Raw genomic sequence first — 20,871 nt, forward strand, 5'->3', positions numbered from 1 at the left:
ATTTCTAGAAATGAGAGCTGCTCCATCCAAAGTGGGATGGATGCTGTCTGTCCTAACAAGACCAGGTTTCCTCCAGAAAGTTTCCCAATTACCTATAAAGCCCACATCATTTTTTGGACACCACTCAGACAGCCAGCAATTTAAGGAGAACATGCAGCTAAACATATCACTGTTAGTATGTGTCAGGTTTCTCAGTAGGCAGGGCAGAGCAAAATGAAGAAATTGCTACGCCAAAGCAACCCACTCAGCTACCCAGTGACTGAAATAGCAATACACCATCCCAGCGAATACTGGATAATTACCCCAAATGTGTATTTGGTGGTACAACATTAAGATCATTCAATCCTGCATGGTACTGCACTCGACCGTGGCTGGAGTACTCAGTTGTATAGGATACATGCTTCTGTTTCCTCTGTCGGAAATATTGCAGCACTGTCAAAAGCAGCACTTGATCAAGACAAGGGGCTACAGAGACAAAGTGCAATCCAATTACATAAACAAACAGAGGGCGCCCTTACTCCTCGCAAATGGGCGATAGAAAACCGATCGGTGCTCATGCAATTATTAGCTCAACTATTTTTTGATGGCCCATGATGGCGCCCCCCACCACGATGCCGCCCTGGGCAACGACCCAGGTCGCTCATATCAAAAACCACTACTGTTCAGGTGAACTACTTTGGGATGAGATTGATCATAGAGTTAAGGGACAAGAGCCAACAAGTTCCCAGCATCTCTGGGAACTCCTTCAAGACTGTTGGAAAACTATTTTAGGTGACTACCTTCTGAAGCTCAAAGGGCCGATACTTTGAAGAATCTAAAATATAAAACATATTTTGAGTTATTTCACATTTTTTGGTTACCACATAATTCCATATGTGTTCATCTACAATGTAAATACTCATGGAAATAAAGAAAAAACATGAAATAAGAAGGCGTGTCGAAACGTTTGGTAGCGTACACTGAATTTGATAAGGAGTGATTAAACAACTGAAACTATCTTCCCTACTTACCCATGTCTTTATACTTACCGTGTACATTTTTGACTGCGAAACAATACAAAAGAAGACAGGAATGCTTTCACTTCGTTTTTTAAAAAGATGTTGATAATGGCTTGAATATCATCATAACCGAAAAATCCCAACGATGACACGTTAGCGTTTTATTTCCCTGTTAAAACGTAACAACGAACTGACAGCAGCCTGCCTCCAACCCCGAGTGGGAGGTATAAGTAGCGTAAACAAACCGTTACCTCGCGTAATCTTTGGACGGAGAAGCTGGAAGGAAGGCACATTCGCCTCCTGAACAAAATAATGGCAGGAGTCGCCGTTGTCACGCCTGCAGGTCAGGTGCATCTGATGCCGCTGCACACCGAAATGCTTAATATGGCTGTGAGTTCTTTCATAGTGGAAATGCTGGAGACGATCGTCATCCTAGGTAAACAACCAAAAATGTGAAAATAAATACATTTAAAAAATGTAATTATCAGTGCTTAGTTAATCTATATGCAAACATTATAAAGCATATTCTGGGTTTTTTTTTTGTTAGCATGCCTTTTTTTTTGGGGGGGGGGGGGGGGGGGGGGGGGGGATTACTAAAAATGTGGAACAAACGCGCAAACATCTTAAACAGATTTCTTTTGCTTGTAAAGTTACACACACAGTTAGCCTAAATCTGTATAATACTGATAAAATCCCTAAACTCACCATTATTTTAAACAATAACCTCTAATGCCACTCACTCTAATGGAGGGAACATGTTATAATTATTTAGGACATATTTGTAGCTATGTTTAGTCTGAAGGCTGCAATGTAAAATCCTCTTTGTCCTGTCTTAAGGTGTTTTAGGATGCACTGAGGAAAATGTCAAGCTGCACGTTGATGGCAAGCCACTGGACCGGCCCACTGCATCACTGGCCGATTGTGGAATCAAAGCCGGCTCGACTGTGCAGGTGGTGAGGAAGGTTCACGGAGGGTGAAGGAGTCCATCATTAATTCATGTGACCACGTCAAATGAACAGGATGGACTGAATTATAAATACACGAAGAACAGAAAACGCATCATTTTGATTTAAGTCTGGCATCTCCGACTTTCCTTCTCTCATCATTTCTTCATTTTTACATGGAGCTCGCTCACTTGCACGCATAAATGAATAGTCCGGTTCTCAGCTCGGAATATATAATGATTAATGGCCCTGTAAGTTTTTATTTTATTTTATTTTATTTTATTTACGTTGGTGGGGCTTCTGTTCCAGGGATGACAAATTAGGATTATCTCCTCTCACTGACATCACACAGATCCGCAGTCTGAAACAGAGCCTTTTTAGATTTCTGATCTTTTAGCTCACATTAATCACTTAAACAATAAGTATAGAGAATATCACCTTTATATCCAATATAAATTTTAAACGTGTGTGTGTGTGTGTGTGTGTGTGTGTGTGTGTGTGTGTGTGTGTGTGTGTGTGTGTGTGTGTGTGTGTGTGTGTGTGTGTAACCTCATATTATTATAATTATGTAGCAGTACAAAGAGCAACATCCACAAGATAAAAGCTGAAAAAAGAAATTTGTTTTCAATTTCCTATTTTACACAACATTATCCTTTTATGATGTACATAAATAGAAAAAGGATTCCTGTAGCCTGTGTTCAGTAGTTTCTGGTTTTTATGTCAATGGCAACATTTGAAATAATTTTCAAATCATGTTTAATAAATTATTTCTAAACTGATCTGCCATGCATCGTGATGAGTATTATTTCTGTGTTTCAGATTAATTTGAACATTTTGGTTCACAAATGATCTTGGATTATATTTTTAAATCTTATTGTTTATTATTTTGTGACATGTTATGTTCCACTACAACGACACAGGAAATCTTTTTCAGATGTGAAATGCCTCAGGTGTAAACGTTGAAGAAATAGGATTATAAAGAATCAAACTTTACATGATCATTATACGATGAATAACGAGGCAGGAAGGGAGAAAAATCCACAGGTTTATATCAATAATAATAATAAAATGTTTTACAGTTACGCGCAAGTCTTTCATATTCAGTAAAATATTAAAAGGTGCAACATTGGCTACACGAACTGAATAATGACATAAACTGACCATGTAATGCTCAGCTTTTATGAATTATTTAACAGTAACTCATGTGATGTATTATAAATGTCTGAAGAGAAAGTGATAGTGAAAGTACTTTAAACACAGGATTTCCCCTGAGACTCTAAAAACCTCTGTCATGTTTATTTCCCCATCTACAAAACAAATGGAATTCCCCACATTTATTATTGCATGATTGTAATAAAATGACAATAACAACAACAATGATACCACTCTATCTCTAAGGCTGAGCCCTCACCCTTCAGACGAAACTATGTTCCTTGTATCCACAGTCTAACTCTCACAGTCAGTACCCACAGCTCATGACCATGGGTGAGGGGAAGAACATAGATTAACATGTAAATCACCAGCTTCACTCTTATACTCAGCTCACTTCACCACACTTAACCAGTAAAGCACTAAAGTGCCTCTCAGTCTCTCGCTCCACTCCCCCATCACTCATGAACAAGTCCTCGAGATACTTGAAGTTCTCCACTCGGGGCAGTAGCTCATCCCTGACCACATGTGCTGATGTGCACTCCACCCATTTCCAGCTGAGAACCATGGCCTCAGACTTGGAGGTGTTGATTCTCATCCCAGCTTCTTCCCACACAGCTTCATTACCTGGAAAATGACTGAGCTATGAAAAAGCTTGTTTTGAAAATTCCTTCTCCAAAAGAAGAAGCTGAAGCTTTTGTGGCCTTACAGTCCCTGATGTAAAGTGAAAATGTGTGAAAGGATCTTTAAAATATTGTTACTTCTTTAACTGATCAAACTCTGTGATTGGTGCATCGCTCACAACACAGTAAAGCTGTTCATTACGTGCACAAAAAAGGAGGACAAATGAATTTAGATGTTGCCCTGCAAGCAACAACATGCTAAACTGTAGAAGTCAAACTTCTATTGCTTTCATAGTGAAACCACATCATCTTGGGACAAATTAAAAATTTCAGTTTTCCCAGAATTAGCCACACTCTGTTCATTTGGATCCCAGCTGTGATCGTTCTCAGGTTTGAGCAGTAAACACAGAAACTGACCTCTGCACACACCAGGGAACGTCCACAAGACTGTTTTATTTATTCTGTTTTTTTCACTTTCATTTTCTCTCCAGCAGTTACAAGAAGTCATACGACTGCAGATCAGCACTTATATGATTTTACTTTCCTTCTGAGGCTCCAGGTTTATTTGTTTATGTGATGATTTATGGGTTTTATCACTTTTTCTTTGGTAACTTGCACCATACAGTCAAAGTTGATATGACCAGTGGCGCTGTGTTTCTACCACTATGACCTGGAGTTATTACTTTATTTGGAGAGTTTGGAGGATTATTGTGTTAATTCTGCCACTGCAGTGTTCTGAATGTGCATCAAACTGGGTGTTGAAATTACTTAATATGAATGTTTGTACAACAGGACTTATGAATCCACTCCTAGCCTTCATTTGGCACAAAAACCAGAATGTAAAGAAGCAAAAAACCAAACCAAACATTGTTCTGGTTACATAACAAACACTGATACAAACAGTTCTAGTTAATAGGTAGTTTCCAGTGGACATCTGAGACTAAAGGCCCAGGTGAGCAACCTGGTGATGGGGCAAAGAGGTAGACTTGTATTCAAGACCGCCTAAACCAAGACAAAGATGAACGATGTTATCATCACGGGGCTTCGCATCAAACCCCGGTCATACGCCCGGGTGGTCGCCACTGACAATGTAGGAGGGCCAGGAGAGGAAGATGTCAACTCCACGCAGCATCAAGTGGTTACCTTTCTACGGTCCAAAGGTGTGGAAGTGGATTATAACAACATTGAGGCTTGCCACCCTCTACCCCGAAAAAATGACAGTAACAAACCAGCCATCATTGTGAGATTTGCAAACAGAAAACAGAAAACAGCACTGTTAAAACAAGGAAGGAAACTGAAAGGATCCGATGTCTTCATGAACGAACATCTGATAAAAAGAAATGCGGACATTGCCAGGAAAGCACGTTACTTGAAGAAACAGGGAAAAATTCAAAATACATGGACCACCAACTGCAAAGTATTCATTAAACTCAATGGAACACCGGAACAAGCCAAAGTGTTGGTCATCAGAAATATGGAAGAGCTGGACAAATACTGAGGTCAACTTACTCTGGAGGTACGAATACACATGTGACGTGACACACAACACAACACATGGCACAGTCCAAAAGAACTTCATCTGCATCCGGCAACAATATCAACATGACTCATTGGAATTCTCTTTATGATAATCTGGAACTGAGAACATTTCGATACACAGACCATAATGTTCTAGACTTAGAAAAGGATATAGACCCGGAAAATAATTTCTTCTACAACATCAGCTGTAACTGCTGCTACTTCACTGATGAACAGTTTAAGCACACCATCAACACGGAAAATAAATTATCAATAATCCATTTTAATAGCAGAAGTCTGTATGCCAACTTCAACAATATAAAGGAATATCTAAATGAGTTGACAAATCCATTTGGAATTATTGCCATTTCTGAAACATGGATCAATGCGGAGAAAGGAATGGACTTTGGACTGGAGGGATATGAAGTGAATTTTGTAAATAGAAGGAACAAGAGTGGAGGGGGAGTAGCTGTGTATGTGGATAAAAACCTAAACTACAAGGTGGTAGAAAGTATGACAACTGTAATTGATAATTTACTAGAATGTATAACAATTGAAATTTATAAGGAAAAAGAAAAAAATGTAATAATTAGCTGTATATATAGAACACCTGGCTCTAGTATTCAAGTATTTAATGACTTCATAGAGGAAATATTCTCTAAAACAAATCAAAAAGTTATGTTTATCTGTGGTGATTTTAATATTGACCTGTTGAATCCAAAAAAGCATAAAATGACCGACGAATTCCTAAACACTATGTACAGTTTGAGTTTACATCCTAAAATAACCAGGCCTAGCAGAATTACACCACATTGTGCCACCTTACTTGACAATATTTTCACTAACAATATGGAAAACAACATTGTGAGCGGAATATTAATTAATGACATCAGTGATCACCTACCAGTTTTTGCAGTTTATGACACTAATTATAAGAAAAATCAGCATGAAGAACAACTGAGATACAGACGTGTAAGGACAGAAGAAACTATGACTGCATTTAAGAACGATCTATTAAATCAGGACTGGGACAAGGTGTACAAAGAAGCTGATATTGCTATTGCATATGGCATATTTTTAAGAATATTCATGGAGTTGTACGATAAAAACTGTCCAACAATAAAATACAACAGAAAGCACAAATATTCAGATAGACCATGGCTCACTAAGGGTTTACAAAATGCATGTAAAAAGAAAAATACACTCTATAGGGAATACCTAAAACAAAGAACAAAAGAAGCTGAAAATAAATATAAAAAATACAAAAATAAGTTGACCAATATTATACGTGTATGTAGAAAGGAGTATTATAGTAAAATATTGAACAACAATAAACATAATATGAAAGGAATATGGGATGTTTTAAACGGTATCATTAAAAATAATTCTGGACAACAAAGTTATCCACAATACTTTATCGATAATGGCAATATTATGGAAAACACTGCTGATAAGGTCAACAGCTTTAATCATTATTTTGTAAATATTGGACCAAAACTGGCAGAACAAATTCCTGAGTCACTGCCATCAGTAGAATGTAGTGAAAACCTGATTGATAGGAACCCTAACTCAATGTTCCTCACATCAGTGGAGGAAAAAGAAATAATTGACATTGTACACATGTGTAAATATAAAACATCCACTGATTGTAATGATATTGACATGAAAATCGTCAAGAAGGTCATTGAAGGAATTGTAGGACCTCTAACATATATTTGTAACTTATCATTTCCGACGGGAAAAGTGCCAAACAAAATGAAAATAGCTAAAGTTGTGCCGCTGTATAAAACCGGGGATAGACGCCACTTCACAAATTACAGGCCTGTTTCTTTACTACCACAATTCTCCAAAATCCTAGAAAACCTGTTTAATAAACGATTAGACAAATTCTTAGATAAATATAAATTACTCTCTGACAGTCAATATGGATTCAGATCAAAAAGATCAACATCTCTGGCATTAATCGAATCAATTGAGGAGATTACGAATGCTATAGATCAGAAACAGTATGCAGCTGGAGTATTTCTGGATCTCAAGAAAGCATTCGACACAATCAATCATGACATATTAATTAATAAACTGGAACGGTATGGGATTAGGGGGGTTGTACTGCAATGGGTGAAAAATTATTTAAGTGACCGGAAACAATTTGTGAAGCTGGGTGTCCATTCCTCATCATGCTTGGACATTGCTTGTGGTGTTCCACAAGGCTCTGTACTGGGTCCAAAATTATTTATTATTTATATAAATGATATTTGTAAGGCATCTGATATATTAAAATTAGTATTATTTGCAGATGACACAAATATTTTTTGTTCTGGGGGGAATCTAAAGGAGCTGCTGGATACAATTACTTCAGAAATGTGCAAAATTAAAAAATGGTTTAACAGGAACAAACTATCGCTAAATCTAAGTAAAACTAAAATTATCTTATTTGGGAATTCCCTTAGAAATGCACAAGTGCAGATTCATGTAGATGGTGTGGAAATTGAAAGAGTACTTGACCATAAGTTTCTTGGTGTGATTATAGATGATAAATTAAACTGGAAGTCTCATATAAATCATATACATAACAAAATTTCAAGAAGTGTCTCAATCTTGAGTAAAGTAAAACACATTCTGGACCACAAATCACTCCACATTCTCTATTGTTCCCTGATTGCACCGTATTTGAATTACTGTGCAGAGGTTTGGGGCAATACTTACAAATGTTCGCTATCATCAATCTTTATATTACAAAAAAGGGCCATAAGGATAATCCATAAAACTGGTTACAGAGATCATACAAATCCACTATTCTTAAAATCAAAAATTCTAAAATTCACAGATCTGGTTCATTTTCTCACAGCACAAATTATATATAAAGCAATAAATAACCTGCTTCCTGACAATATTCTAAAAATGTTTTCTAAAAGGGAACGGGGATACAATTTGAGGGGGGAATTAAATTTAAAACATCCTCGTATCCGTACAACATTAAAAAGTTTTTGCATCTCTGTGTGTGGAGTGAAGCTGTGGAACAGACTAAGTAAAGATATGAAGCAATGTCCAAGCATGGCGCAGTTTAAAAAGCGGTTTAAGGATATGGTTTTTACAGGGTACAGGGAAAAGGTAGAGATTTGATAGGGTGTTCTTGTCTAATATTTTCATGTGTGTGCGCATGCACGGGTTTGTTGGTATGGGTATATATGTATGTATGTATGTATGTATGTATGTATATATATATATGTGTATATATATATGTGTATATGTATGTATATATATATGTATATGTATGTATATATATATATATGTATATATATATATGTGTATGTGTGTGTATGTATGTGTGTATATGTATATATATATATATATATATATATATATATATATATATATATATATATATATATATATATAAAATATATATAAAATTGTAGGTTGTGTATCCTTCAGGTGTTAATGGGGTTATTGAAAATGTGTATATGTGCGTATGTGTGTATATACGTAGGTATGGATAGATAGAAACATATATGTGTATATATTAAAAAAAAAAAAAAAAAAAAAAAATTACACATAACATATAATGTAATTACAAGGAGGTATTTCTGTAGTCTATTGATACTAGATAGCGGAAAAGGGGTGGGATTAAATAAGCTTATGCTTCTTCCTGCTCCTTTTTGAACATGGACGTTATTTGGAGTTGTGGTTGCTCGTTTTCCTTTTGTTTGCTTTGTTCATTTGTCTCTTTTAATTCTATTTTTTTTTTTTATACTTTTTCAACATGTTCAAAATAAAGATTCAATCAATCAAAGACAATACCAAGACCAGAGGGTATCGAGACCAAGACAAGACCAAGACAGACCGAGTCAAGACCAAGACAAAGTTGAGATGAGACCGAGACCGAGACAAAAATGTCTTTAAACTGCAGCCAGATGCTGCTTCGTTTACAGGTGTCAGGCATATTTATGTGTTTTTGCGATGCACTCCTCCTCACCGCTGTCTACTGTCTCACTCACTTACTGAGAGGAAAGACGCACGCTCCACTTGACTGTCGCGTCTCTCACCCTCTCTGTTTTTCACACAATGATATTATCCCATATCCTCGCATGTGGTTGGCCACAATATGGAGGGATTGGAGCATAGCTGAGCCACTGTGTGAGAGCTGAGCAGCCAAAGGAAATTAAGTGAGGAGCCGGCTCTCGCTCAATGGGAGTCGATTCTTCTGATTCACTACAAAGCACTCTCTAAGCACGGCTCTTAGAGCTGATGTTTTTGCGCACGACACATTATCGAACGTTACGTTGTGTGTCGTGGATACTGTTGACTCTAAATCTCCCGACCACTAAGACCGAGACAGCGAGACCAAGACAAGACCAAGACCATGTAAAAGTGGTCTCAAGACCAAGACCATGTAAAAGTGGTCTCAAGACCAAGACCGGTCTTGGTCTTGAGACATCCAACTCTACAAAGAAAAACACCACCTACGTCAGGAAGAGGTCAAAGCAGGTGTGGCCAAGCAGGAAATGAGCAGAGCAGTGGGACTTTAGGACCAAGGAGAACAGATGTTTTGGCTAACCTGGTAAACTTCAATCGTCTTGAGAAAGAGACACCTTTCTGCCCCTTTGCTCTGGAAGCTGCTCCTTGGAATATCACATATCATAACTTGGACTGGGGGAAATAGAAGTTCTTCTACAAAATGTTTAACTCAGAGCAATCCATGTGAATAAGTTAACAATGCTTTTAAATAACTTAAACAGAGTAAAATACTGATCCTCTGGAATCACACTGAAACTAAAAAAATAATTAACTTTCAAACTGCTAAACTTTAATCAGATTAAGAGTTAAATATATTTATATTGTCTTTATCATTTTTTTTTGTACAAATGAAGAATAAAGAAAACTGATTTTCCTGCATTTCCCAACTCAGCAGAACAAAGTGATGAAGCGTTCTCCTGCTGATACTGTATAAGCAACCTAACAATAATGACAATATCTGCATTTTAACTCAGTTACTGTATTAATTTAACTGTTAAGTCAATATTTCATTTGGACCATTTTTATATAATCTATAATGAAGGATCACATTTTACATGATAGTGTTCACTTGTAGGACCTAAGGAATAAATAAAAATCCACAGGATTTTATTGAAGTTGGTTTTGCTGGCTTTTCTTCCCAAGAGATACGTTTTTATTTACATTGATACTGATTAAACATGACTAAATTTTACTAAAAGAAACGTTTTCTCTAAACAGTTTATCAATGTGTAGCTAGGAATACAATCAAAATGTGTGATTAGGAGACAACAACCTGTGTTACATATGTAACTAACCAGAGGACAAAATGTGCAGACAGAATGTTTAATCTTATTCTAAGTTTATAAATGAACAACATTTTTCAGATTTATCATTAGACTTCAGACATGACACAACTGTAAAGATCACATCTGGTAGTAAATTTCTCAGTAATAAAACACAACAATTTTTATTTATTATGTGATGTTATTCAAAGCAGAGAATTTAAAACACGGCATAGTGAATTCATTTAGAAAAGGCACTCTCAATAAATGAAAGAAAAACTTATCAGCCTTGTTTCTTTCCCATTATTTCTTCTTCCACACAGGTATAGAGGTCTGTCTGGGGGCAGCAATGCAACTGGTCAAACATTCGCCAGAGTTTTTCAGACACACAAAACAAAATGTCACATTACATCGAGGGCAATCAACTGATGGGCAAGCCATCGTGCTGTGCTCCAACAGCAAACCACAGGTAGGACAGGCACGGACAGAGGGACAAACAAGGACTCCAGAATCAAACTCATCGTCATCCTCATACTCGGACTCAAACTCATCGTCATACCCATGAAATGTGATATCTGGGCATTTCTTTAGTGTTTCTAGTGATGGGTTGCAGCAGCCACGATTTCCACAGCGGTCCTTCCGAGGCCGCGCACCCTTCCACTCCCTCAAACACTGCCAGCAGAATTCAAACAGCCGTCCTTTTACTGCTGTGCACACTTTACAGAGGACATTCAAATCTGACCCATTCTCTCTCGTCACAGCGAATCCACATCCAGGACACTACATGGAGACAGAGGTGGGGCAACATTTTATAAATAGCAAAATGTCTATTAAGTCTAAATTCACAGTATATAATAACATGTTGATGAAACACTTACCAACTTAGTAGTAAGTGTCTGCCTGGCAGCATTGAATTCCATGGTTTTTTGGAAGTACTCCATTTCTTCAGGGGTCAGAAGAGCCATTTTACAAACCTCTGCAAAAGTCCACTCAGCACTACAACCAGACCCACCACACACAAACCTGCTTCTACCCTTTATTAAAATATGGAGAGGTGAGAGAATGATTAGACTCACATGTCGGAAACAAAACACCAAACAAGTTGATGAGTTTTTTCAAGAAGTTACATTATTAAGAAATATTTCATCATACATCAGAAATGTCCATCTATATGTACAAATATTTGATGAAACACAGAGTTTTGTTTCTATATGTTGTCTGAAAGTCATTTATGCTCTTTATGTTAGAGAAACACTGAAATTATCGCAGCTGTAACAGAACAGGTGGAATTCAAAGCTACACTGAAGCCTCACTGATGTATTACAGGTTTCAGTGCAGAGGCAATTTAACTTAAATCATTTAAATGCTACAAGTTACAATAGAGAAGACGGAAGCTGAACATTTCTGACTGTTTTATTTATTTCCTTGCGAGCACAGCAGGTTTCTGCTGAGAGAAGTTCATGAATTTACAGCACTTCAACGCTCTGTGTGTTGATTTCAGTCAGCGTAGCTTCTTTCTGTCTCCGCTACATGGCAGTAAGCGTTACAGTCACACCAATAAAAAACAATGATGTATTGGCCACTGTTTTCATTATTCTTTATTTATTCACGTAGATGTAACATAGTCAAGTTAAGAATCAACGCAACCCTGCCGGATGCTGTTTTTATTTGTTTGCTTGTGTATTTTAACAAAGCCAACCTTCAGTGGCCTACCTGGTCCAACAACCTGCGACACCAGTTGGTGAGAGAGGTCGGGGTCACAGCGTGACCACAGGACATCTTAGCTCTGCGAGATATGAAGCCTTCATACAAAACTGAGAACAATCACACAGAAGTAAAAAAATCTATGTCACACACGAATAAATGCGCATGCATTCTTTTTTACTCTGGTTAGTGTGAAAACACATAAAACTATTTTTTTAAATTCTTTTCATTATTTATATTTTAGATTTGAATTGGTTCGATGTCACTTTGAAAAGTGCCCACATGATACTTACAGTCCAAATCATCCTCTCCATCTACAAATGTAAGTGTGGGGTCGTGAGGGTTGTAACACTTCTCCTGTTTTGTTGGCACGCTTGAAGGCGTCACACTGAGAAACAACAACAAACAAATCAGAATGAACACTTCCAGTTGGACTTCAAAGTAGAATACTTTTCCTAGAGGCAGATACTTCTTTTTAACATGACGTTTGTGATCAGCGGCTTTGTGTTTCCCAATTGCCAGTCTTGGCAGCCGGGGATCACTCCGCTCCTGGCCGACGCCCGGCACACAATGCACCCGACCCCTATGGCGCCTCCTGCAGGTGGTGGGCCTGCGGGAGGATGGGCCCATGTCACCTTTTCGGGCTGTGCCCGGCCAGGCCCCATGGACTAAGGCCCGGCCACCAGACGCTCGCCCTCGGGCACCCTCCCCGGGCCTGGCTCCAGGGCAGGGCCCCGGTAACCCTATCCCGGGCAGGGTAAACTGTTCCCTTGATGTTTTGTTCATGAGGGTCTTCTAAATCGCTCTTTGTCTGGTCCCTCACCCAGGACCAATTTGCCATGGGAGACCCTACCAGGGGGCAAAAGCTACATGTGTTTTGTGGACTTGGAGAAGGCATTCGACCGAGTCCCTCAGGGTGTCCTGTGGGAGGTGCTGCGGGAGTATGGGGTGTCTGGCCCATTGCTACGGGCCATTCGATCCCTATACAACCGTTGCAAGAGCTTGGTTCGCACTGCCGGCAATAAGTTGGACTCGTTCCTGGTGGGTGATGGGCTCCGCCAGGGCTGCCCTTTGTCACCAGTTCTGTTCATAATTTTTATGGACAGGATTTCTAGGCGCAGCCAAGTGGCGGAGGGCTTTCACTTCGGTGGCCTCAGAAGCTCATCTCTGCTTTTCGCGGATGATGTGGTTCTATTGGCTTCATCAGGTGAAGGCCTCCAACTTGCACTGGAACGGTTCGCAGCCGAGTGTGAAGCAGCGGGAATGAGGATCAGCACCTCCAAATCTGAGGCCATGGTTCTCAGCCGGAAAAGGGTGGAGTGCCGACTCCGGGTCGGGGATGAGTTCCTGCCCCAGGTGGAGGAATTCAAGTATCTCGGGGTCTTGTTCGCGAGTGATGGGAGAAGGGAGCTGGAGATCGACAGACGGATTTGTGCTGTGGCTGCAGTGATGCGGACGCTGCACCGGTCCGTCGTTGTGAAGAGGGAGCTGAGTGTAAAAGCGAAGCTCTCAATTTACCGGTCGATCTACGTCCGGATACAAGTGGCGGAAATGAGAGATGGAGTGAGAAGTTCAGCCATCCGGGAGGGGCTCAGAGTAGAGCCGCTGCTCCTCCACATCGAAAGGAGCCAGCTGAGGTGGTTCGGCCATCTGACAAGGATGCCTCCTGGGTGAGGTCTTCCGGGCATGTCCCACCGGGAGGAGGCCCCAGGGCAGCCTTACCTTACTCAGGTAATTGTTATTTTATATATTATGCTGTATGTTGTTCAATACATTTCTATGCAAAACAAGAGAAATTTCAATACACAGCAGTATATTCACAATTGAAACCAGATATTTACATACACTTTAGGGAAGTGTTTTTACTGTTAAACATCAATTTAGAGTAAACAGAATAAAGAGAGAGATTTCTATTTTTGTATCACTGTCATCAAATTTAGGAGTACATATACACTGAGATTATTTTTAATTAATAAGAAAACTGCAGACGATTCCATTCTGAGCTTAAGAAGCTTCTGATTTAGGAGTAAAGTCCACGTGAGTAAATTGGTGGCACACCTGTGGACGCATATAAGGCAAAACACAGAGCCCGTTTCTTTGACATGGGAAAATCAAGAGATAACAAGAGATAACAACCAAAACTGATTTGATTTTTTACAATTAAAAAAGTGTTTGTGTTTTTATCTGGAGAGTATGTAAAAATCAGGTTTATGATAAGTTGATGATAAGCCCAACAAGGCTAAATAGTTAAATAAACTTTTCTGAATCCAAATAGTGGACTTTGGTAGAATTAAAAAAATAACTGTAGTACAGGTCTATAATGATTTTCAGTGCGACTATTATCTAGTTTTTATTCTAGTTCTTTCTTGGATAAGTCCTAAGTAGTCCTGATTTTGAACTGTTGTAGTCCTGTTTTAATTCCAGATCAGTTCTGGGTCTGGTTGAATTGGGGTTTAGTCCTCGTGCCTTGATACAGCCCTGATTTTGTTCTGCCTTGCTGCCTAATTAAAAAAGATATATGGTGAAAAGGTAGAAAAAGTAGATATATAAGTACACATATGTCATGCATGTGTGATATTCTTTTTCTTATATGAAGTTATTCTATTTCGAACAAAACTCAAAACACAGCCTAATAAATCTTCAACTTCACAGCATGTTTATCAGTAGTTTCTACCGCCCCCCTCCCCCATGCTTTGAGTCTCTGGCTCCGCTGTGACACTGAACGATCACATCGCGCAGTTTACAACAATAACAAAAAAAGCCCGTGGAATCAGAGCAACAGGTGCACGCAGTGTTACCTGTGCTGCGGAACCGGGTATGGGGCCATCGTCGCTCTGTACGCGGGAAACTCTGGATACAGGCGATAGACATGTGGCACGCTGATGAACGGAGCAACACCTAAATCTGGGTAAGGCACACCTGTGGTCCGGTTGAACATCTGGCTTGGATTTTACTGTCACTGCGTTCTGTCTCTGGTTACGGAAGAATATCCTGCGATGGACTGAGAGTTGCTTTTGCCTGCGCTGAATGTAGGCAGCGATGCTCCTCCCTCTCTCTATTCGCGCGTGCGCGCCTATGTGTGTTTCAGGCTCTCACCTCTGAGAAGAGCGAAGAAAAAGTCCTTACCAAACTGGTAAATGCAAGGCAAAAAGTAAAAACAATTACCTAAAGTCTGGGATATAAAACTTTTTGAGACTTTCATTAAGATTTTAAATCCTCCAGCCAGCATTAAAAGGTGTGATGTGGTAGAACCTTTGTGAACGATTATATGAAAGTGAATTTAAAGACAGTAAATAGATGACACACTTTATTTAACTCTTGAAAAATCAAGATGGTGAATTCCCAGTCCTTCCCTTTCCCCCCTCCTTCCCCTGTCCTCTCAGTTTTCCTGGGAAAACTGATTTCACCAGTTATCCTTTCAGCTGTTTGAAGAAACATTAAACACTAAACCTACCCTCTGCACACACCAGGGAATGCCCCTAAGATTTTTTGTGTTGATATTTTTTCCTTTCGATTTCAACCCAGCGGTTATGAGAAGTCACGTGACTACAGATTTGAATTCTTGATTATTTTATACACTTTTATTTCACATAATCCGTGTTAGTGCTACTGGGATTTGAGGTTTATTTATTTATTTTATAAATAAATCTGTTTGGGTTTGATTGCACTACTTTTGGGACCTTGCATCATGTAGCCAAAGTTGAGGAAAGTACCCGATCTACAGATCAGAGACTGGTTGGATAATCTGAGTTTGTGCATGGGCTTCATGTGTTGTTTTTGTCATTGTGGTGTTCTGAATATGCATCAAACTGGATGTTAAAATGTTTTAATTTTTATATGGTTATACAAAATGACTAATGAACATCAGATCAGATCAATACCATGTTTATATGTTTACAATGTTATTTCCTGGTTGAAAGGAAACAACGAATGGACAACCCCGCCCCTCAGGCGAAGTTAAACAAATTGGTAACACACCTTGCACAACTTGTTGCCTTCAGACTGATAACCTGAAAGGATCGCATCCTGACTTCCTAACAAAGTGATGTGTGCCGCCGCTGTATTGCCTGTGAGACCGATGAGGGGGGTGAAACGGCGCATGAACCAGCTGCCAGACGTGACCCTGAGCGACGTCAAGAGGGTGCTGAAAATCTGCGCAAACGAAGGTAAAAATATTAATTAATTAATTAATTAATTAACTTAAAAAATGAAATTATCGGTTCTCAGTGAGCTTACATTCAATGTTTTAAAACATGTTTTGCATTTGCGTTTTTCTCTAGCGCATGAAATTTACACATACAGTTACTTGGACATGTATAATATCAATATAACTGCTAACTGCTGCCGTCCACCTTTACTTTCAACAATAACTTCTGCTACTGTTCACTCTAAAGCGTGGAAGATAATATAGTTTTTTATAATGTCATTGTAGCTATATTTAGTCTAAAGGCTGCAAAGTAAAATCCGCTCTGACCCGTCTTATGTGTGTTTAGGATACACAAAGAATGATCAAGGAAAGTCACATGACCACGCCTCTGCACGACTGTCCAAATGTGGAATCAAGCCCAGTTCAGCTGTGCAGACGGTGAGGAAGGTTCATGGCGGGTGAAGGAGTCTATCATTAATTTGAGCTTTCTTCACATGTCACGTCTCCTTTCACTCTCAACACTAATTTAATACTACGTGGAAAAATGATTAATTTTGTGTAAATTTTTATCTTACATTTTTATCGTAACTTTATATTTGGGTATAAAAACATGAACTGACTCTGAAGTTGCTCATTGCATTTCAAAAATTGTTGCACTTAGAAAACCGGTGACATGTTTCTAAAAAAAGAAAATTGTGTTTTTGTTCTGTTGTTATGATATGTAATCTAAGAAATGTGTTAAGCGCTGTTTAACAAAGGTACTAACTGTCACCTCTCATAACCTTAAGATGGAGAACCTGGAAGGATTAAGGCTTCATCTCCTAGGAATGATTGAAATCATCATTATCTGTCCTGATGGTCAGAGGCATTCGATTTGGCTGCACAAGATACAGCTGGAAGCAATGATTGTGGGCTGTTTTAAAGGGGAAGTGCTGAAAAAGCTCTTCATCCTTGGTAGGTTACTTAAAAACTGAAAACAAATACATTAAAAAATGTATTTATCACTACTAAGTGATTCTACATTCAAAAACTTGGTTTTGTATGTACCTTTTTATTTTTTTTATTTTTTATTTTATGTTATACGTATGGTCACTTAGACTAAAATTGCTTAGCTGCTAACTGCTACCAGTCACCTTCATTTTCAATCAAACTCTAATGCAGGGAAGATAATATGATTATTTATAACATATGTGCAGTTATGTTTAGTCTAAAGCTGCAACTGCAAAGTAAAACCCTCCCTATCTGTGTTAAGTTTTTCTAGATTACACTTTGGAAAATATCAAACTGCACTTTAATGGCAAGCCACTGGATGACAACTCTGCATCACTGGCCGATTGTGGAATCAAAGACGGCTCAGCTGTGCAGATGACGAGGAAAGTTGATGGAGGCTGAAGGAGTCAACAATAAATTCATCTGAATGCATCAAAGTTACAGGAAACACTGAACTATAAATACACATAAGTAACAAAATGCATGATTCTCATTGGTGTGACATCTGTGGTTTTCATTCTCCTTTGCACTTTCTTTACATTTTACGGTTTGTGTCATATCTATGCTTGACACTAATTAAATATTAATTGGAATAATTAATGATGAATTATTGTGTACATTTTTCATGTAAATTTCTATTTTTTATAACAACAAGTTGGTGGACCTTCTGTGCTCACAGTCAGAGGGGGGTGTGTGTGTGTGTGTGTGTGTGTGTGTGTGTGTGTGTGTGTGTGTGTGTGTGTGTGTGTGTGTGTGTGTGTGTGTGTGTGACCTTAGATTATTACGTTTTTTGAAAGAAATCAAAATAAATCTAATGGTACTTAGAGCAAGATCCACAAAACAAATGCTGAAATAACAAGTGTATTTTCAGGTTCCCATTTTACACATTATCCTTTTCTGATGTAGATAAATAAAGCATATCAGCAAATGTTAATGTTCTGATCACTGATGCCTGAATGTTTGGTAGTTTCCACTTTTTCTGTCAGTGACAGCTTTTGAAATCATGTTTAATAAATTCTTTCTAAGCTGAGCTGAAAGGCATCATGATGATCATTGTTTATGTGTTTCAGTTATAATTAAACTTGTTGATGCACAAATGATTCTGGATTAAGTTTTTAAATTGATGTGTTTATTTTCTGCAGCATGTTTTGTTCTATTAGCAACCAAGCAATTAAGGTAATCCTCAGAATATGTTAAACGACTAAAATGTAAATATAGAAAAAAAGAAATAGAAATCTCGCTTTCTCCTGGTTTGCATTTTTTAACATTGATAACAGAGAAGACTGTCTCAGAGGAGTCAGACAGTCATAGAGAAAATTAAATATAAAGGCTTCCAGTTTTCAACTTGAATTTTGAGAAAAATTTGTACTAGATTTTCTCTTCCTGTAAATACATCAACATTGGCACATTTGGACCGCATTTTTTGATAAAGTATTATGAAGGATCACATTTTATAAGATCATTTATCTATATGAGCTCCAATCAATAAGCAGGCAGGAAGAAAATAGGCCAAAGGTTTACATCAAATGAGGTGTTGCTAACTTGTTCACATGTATGCATCAAATTTGGCGATAAATGCTGTGTTTTATAATTACACACATACTAGTCTTTAATAGTCAGCAAAAGAAGATGCAACATTGGTTGCACATAACTCGAATTGTAAGATGTGCTGGGCATGTAATTTAGGTTTATATTGTTGGATTGTCATTTGTGCTTAGAAACACATACTCATATATGCTTAGAGGTATATAATCAATTGTATGTTGATAGAAGGTCTGATCCTTAGTAGTCTGCAAGCACTGCATTCTGGCATGGACACACATTCTTAGGTCATGAGAGAGGTCGTACCTTCTCTTTCTGATTTATACTATGGGAGGACACCTACTCTGTATCTGTTTAAGTATATGAGCCTTTTGTTTAGGTGGTCCGCTGTGTTCCTAGCACCGGAACCCTAGCTTTGGGGAGTCATTCGCAGAGTCATATTTTGACACACGCACACGCGTACTTACAAATACACAGAGGCAGGTACTCTTTGTTCACATGTATGCTTGTGTAAGATGTCATATGTTAATGAACCTATGCATATTCATGTACCACAGTAAAGAGCAGTGCCCCGGGGGAGCTAAATGAGAGGGACTGGGGTTCAAGCGGCAGGAGCAGCGCTCGTCTCGCTCTCTCTCTCCTGCACGAGATCACACACAGAGCTCTGGTGCGTCTTGCTTTTGCCATTGTAGCAGAATTGTCTCTGATTGTTCCAGGGATGTTGTTGTGCCCTAGACGACCCTATCAGTAATGACGATACCATGTAACAATAAGTCATTTTACTTGTTCTAAATGTGTGAAGAGAAAATGAGAAAATGATAGCAAAACTGCTTAAAACTTCTGGCACTCTACAACCCCCTGCCATGCTTATTTAATAGCCTTCATTCCAGGCCTACAAAATGGTTTCCTATGTTTATTATTGCAAAATAAATAAAGAAACCAGAAAAGCACCAAAGTGCCTGTCAATCTCTCGTTCCACTCCCCCATCATTAATGAACAAGTCCTTGAGATACTTGAAATCTTCCACTCAGGGCAGCAGCTCAATCCAGACCAGTGGTGCTGATGTGCACTCCACCCATTTCCAGCTGAGAACTGTGGTCTCACACTCGGAGGTGCTGATTCTCAGTCCAGCTTCTTCATGCTCAGCTCAAATACCTAAAAATAACTGAGATATGAAAAAGCTTGTTTTGAAAATTGAAGCTTTTGAGACCTCACAGTCCATGAAGTGAAGTGAAAATGAGTGGAAGGATCTTAAAAATACTGCAAATTCTTTAACTGATCAAACTGTGTAATCGGTTCATGACTCACATTGCAGTAAAGCCACGTGTTTGGCCGTTCATTACCTGCACAAACACTGAGAAGGAAAAAATGAATTTAGAAGATCTTGCCCTGCAACCAACAAACTGTAGAAATCAAACTTTTATTGATTTCATAGTGAAACAACATTATCTGTAGACAAATTTAAAGGTTCAGTTTTCCCAGAATTATCCACACTCTGTTCATTTGGATCCCAGCTGTTATCCTTCTCAGTTTTGAGCAGTAAACACAGATGCTGACATCTGCACACACCAGGGAACGTCCCCAAGATCGTTTTGTTTATTTTGTTTTTGCTACTTTCAGTTTCTCTCCAGCAGTTACAAGAAGTCATACGACTGCAGATCAGCACTTATATGGTTTTACTTTATGTAATAAAAGTGTTAGTGCTGCTGAGAGTCCAGGTTTATTTATTTATGTAATGATTAATGGGGTTTATCCATTTATCTTTTGTAAACTTGCATGGTGTAGTCAAAGTTGATCTGACCAGTGGTGCTGTGTTTTTAGTGTTATGACCTGGATTTATTATTTTATTTGAAGCGTTTGGGGGATTGTTGTGATATTGTGCCACTGCAATGTTCTGAATGTGCATCATATTGGATCTTAAAATTATTTAATCTGAATGTTTGTACAACAGGACTTTTGAATCCACTCACAGCAACC

The 20,871-nt window shown here is 38.5% G+C and overlaps 2 protein-coding genes and 1 long non-coding RNA gene across 3 annotated transcripts; 2 read left to right on the forward strand and 1 right to left on the reverse strand.

Moving 5' to 3' along the window:
* The first annotated feature begins 1,244 nt into the window (after positions 1 to 1,244).
* Positions 1,245 to 2,721, forward strand: LOC146714792 (uncharacterized). The gene is made up of 2 exons (XR_014919309.1): positions 1,245 to 1,434; positions 1,836 to 2,721. It is a non-coding gene; the product is annotated as an uncharacterized LOC146714792 (long non-coding RNA).
* A 7,580-nt stretch (positions 2,722 to 10,301) lies between these two features.
* Positions 10,302 to 15,238, reverse strand: LOC146714793 (uncharacterized). Its single transcript, XM_085451122.1, has 5 exons — positions 15,014 to 15,238; positions 12,509 to 12,603; positions 12,225 to 12,325; positions 11,390 to 11,545; positions 10,302 to 11,291 (listed from the first exon to the last, which is right to left on the reverse strand). Exons 1-5 carry the CDS (start codon positions 15,151 to 15,153, stop codon positions 10,815 to 10,817), a joined length of 969 nt encoding a protein of 322 aa, XP_085307248.1. The 5' UTR covers positions 15,154 to 15,238; the 3' UTR covers positions 10,302 to 10,814.
* Positions 15,239 to 16,068: 830 nt separating this feature from the next.
* LOC146714794 (uncharacterized) lies at positions 16,069 to 18,452 on the forward strand. The gene is made up of 4 exons (XM_085452758.1): positions 16,069 to 16,381; positions 16,709 to 16,800; positions 17,151 to 17,316; positions 17,615 to 18,452. The coding sequence occupies exons 1-4, from the start codon at positions 16,261 to 16,263 to the stop codon at positions 17,752 to 17,754; spliced, it is 519 nt and encodes a 172-aa protein (XP_085308884.1). The 5' UTR covers positions 16,069 to 16,260; the 3' UTR covers positions 17,755 to 18,452.
* The last annotated feature ends 2,419 nt before the right edge of the window (positions 18,453 to 20,871 follow it).

Source organism: Copadichromis virginalis, linkage group LG3 (assembly GCF_057382275.1).
Source record: "Copadichromis virginalis isolate Kocher_CV1m ecotype Utaka linkage group LG3, C_Virginalis_male_GT1.1, whole genome shotgun sequence".
Classification (NCBI taxonomy): domain Eukaryota; kingdom Metazoa; phylum Chordata; class Actinopteri; order Cichliformes; family Cichlidae; genus Copadichromis; species Copadichromis virginalis.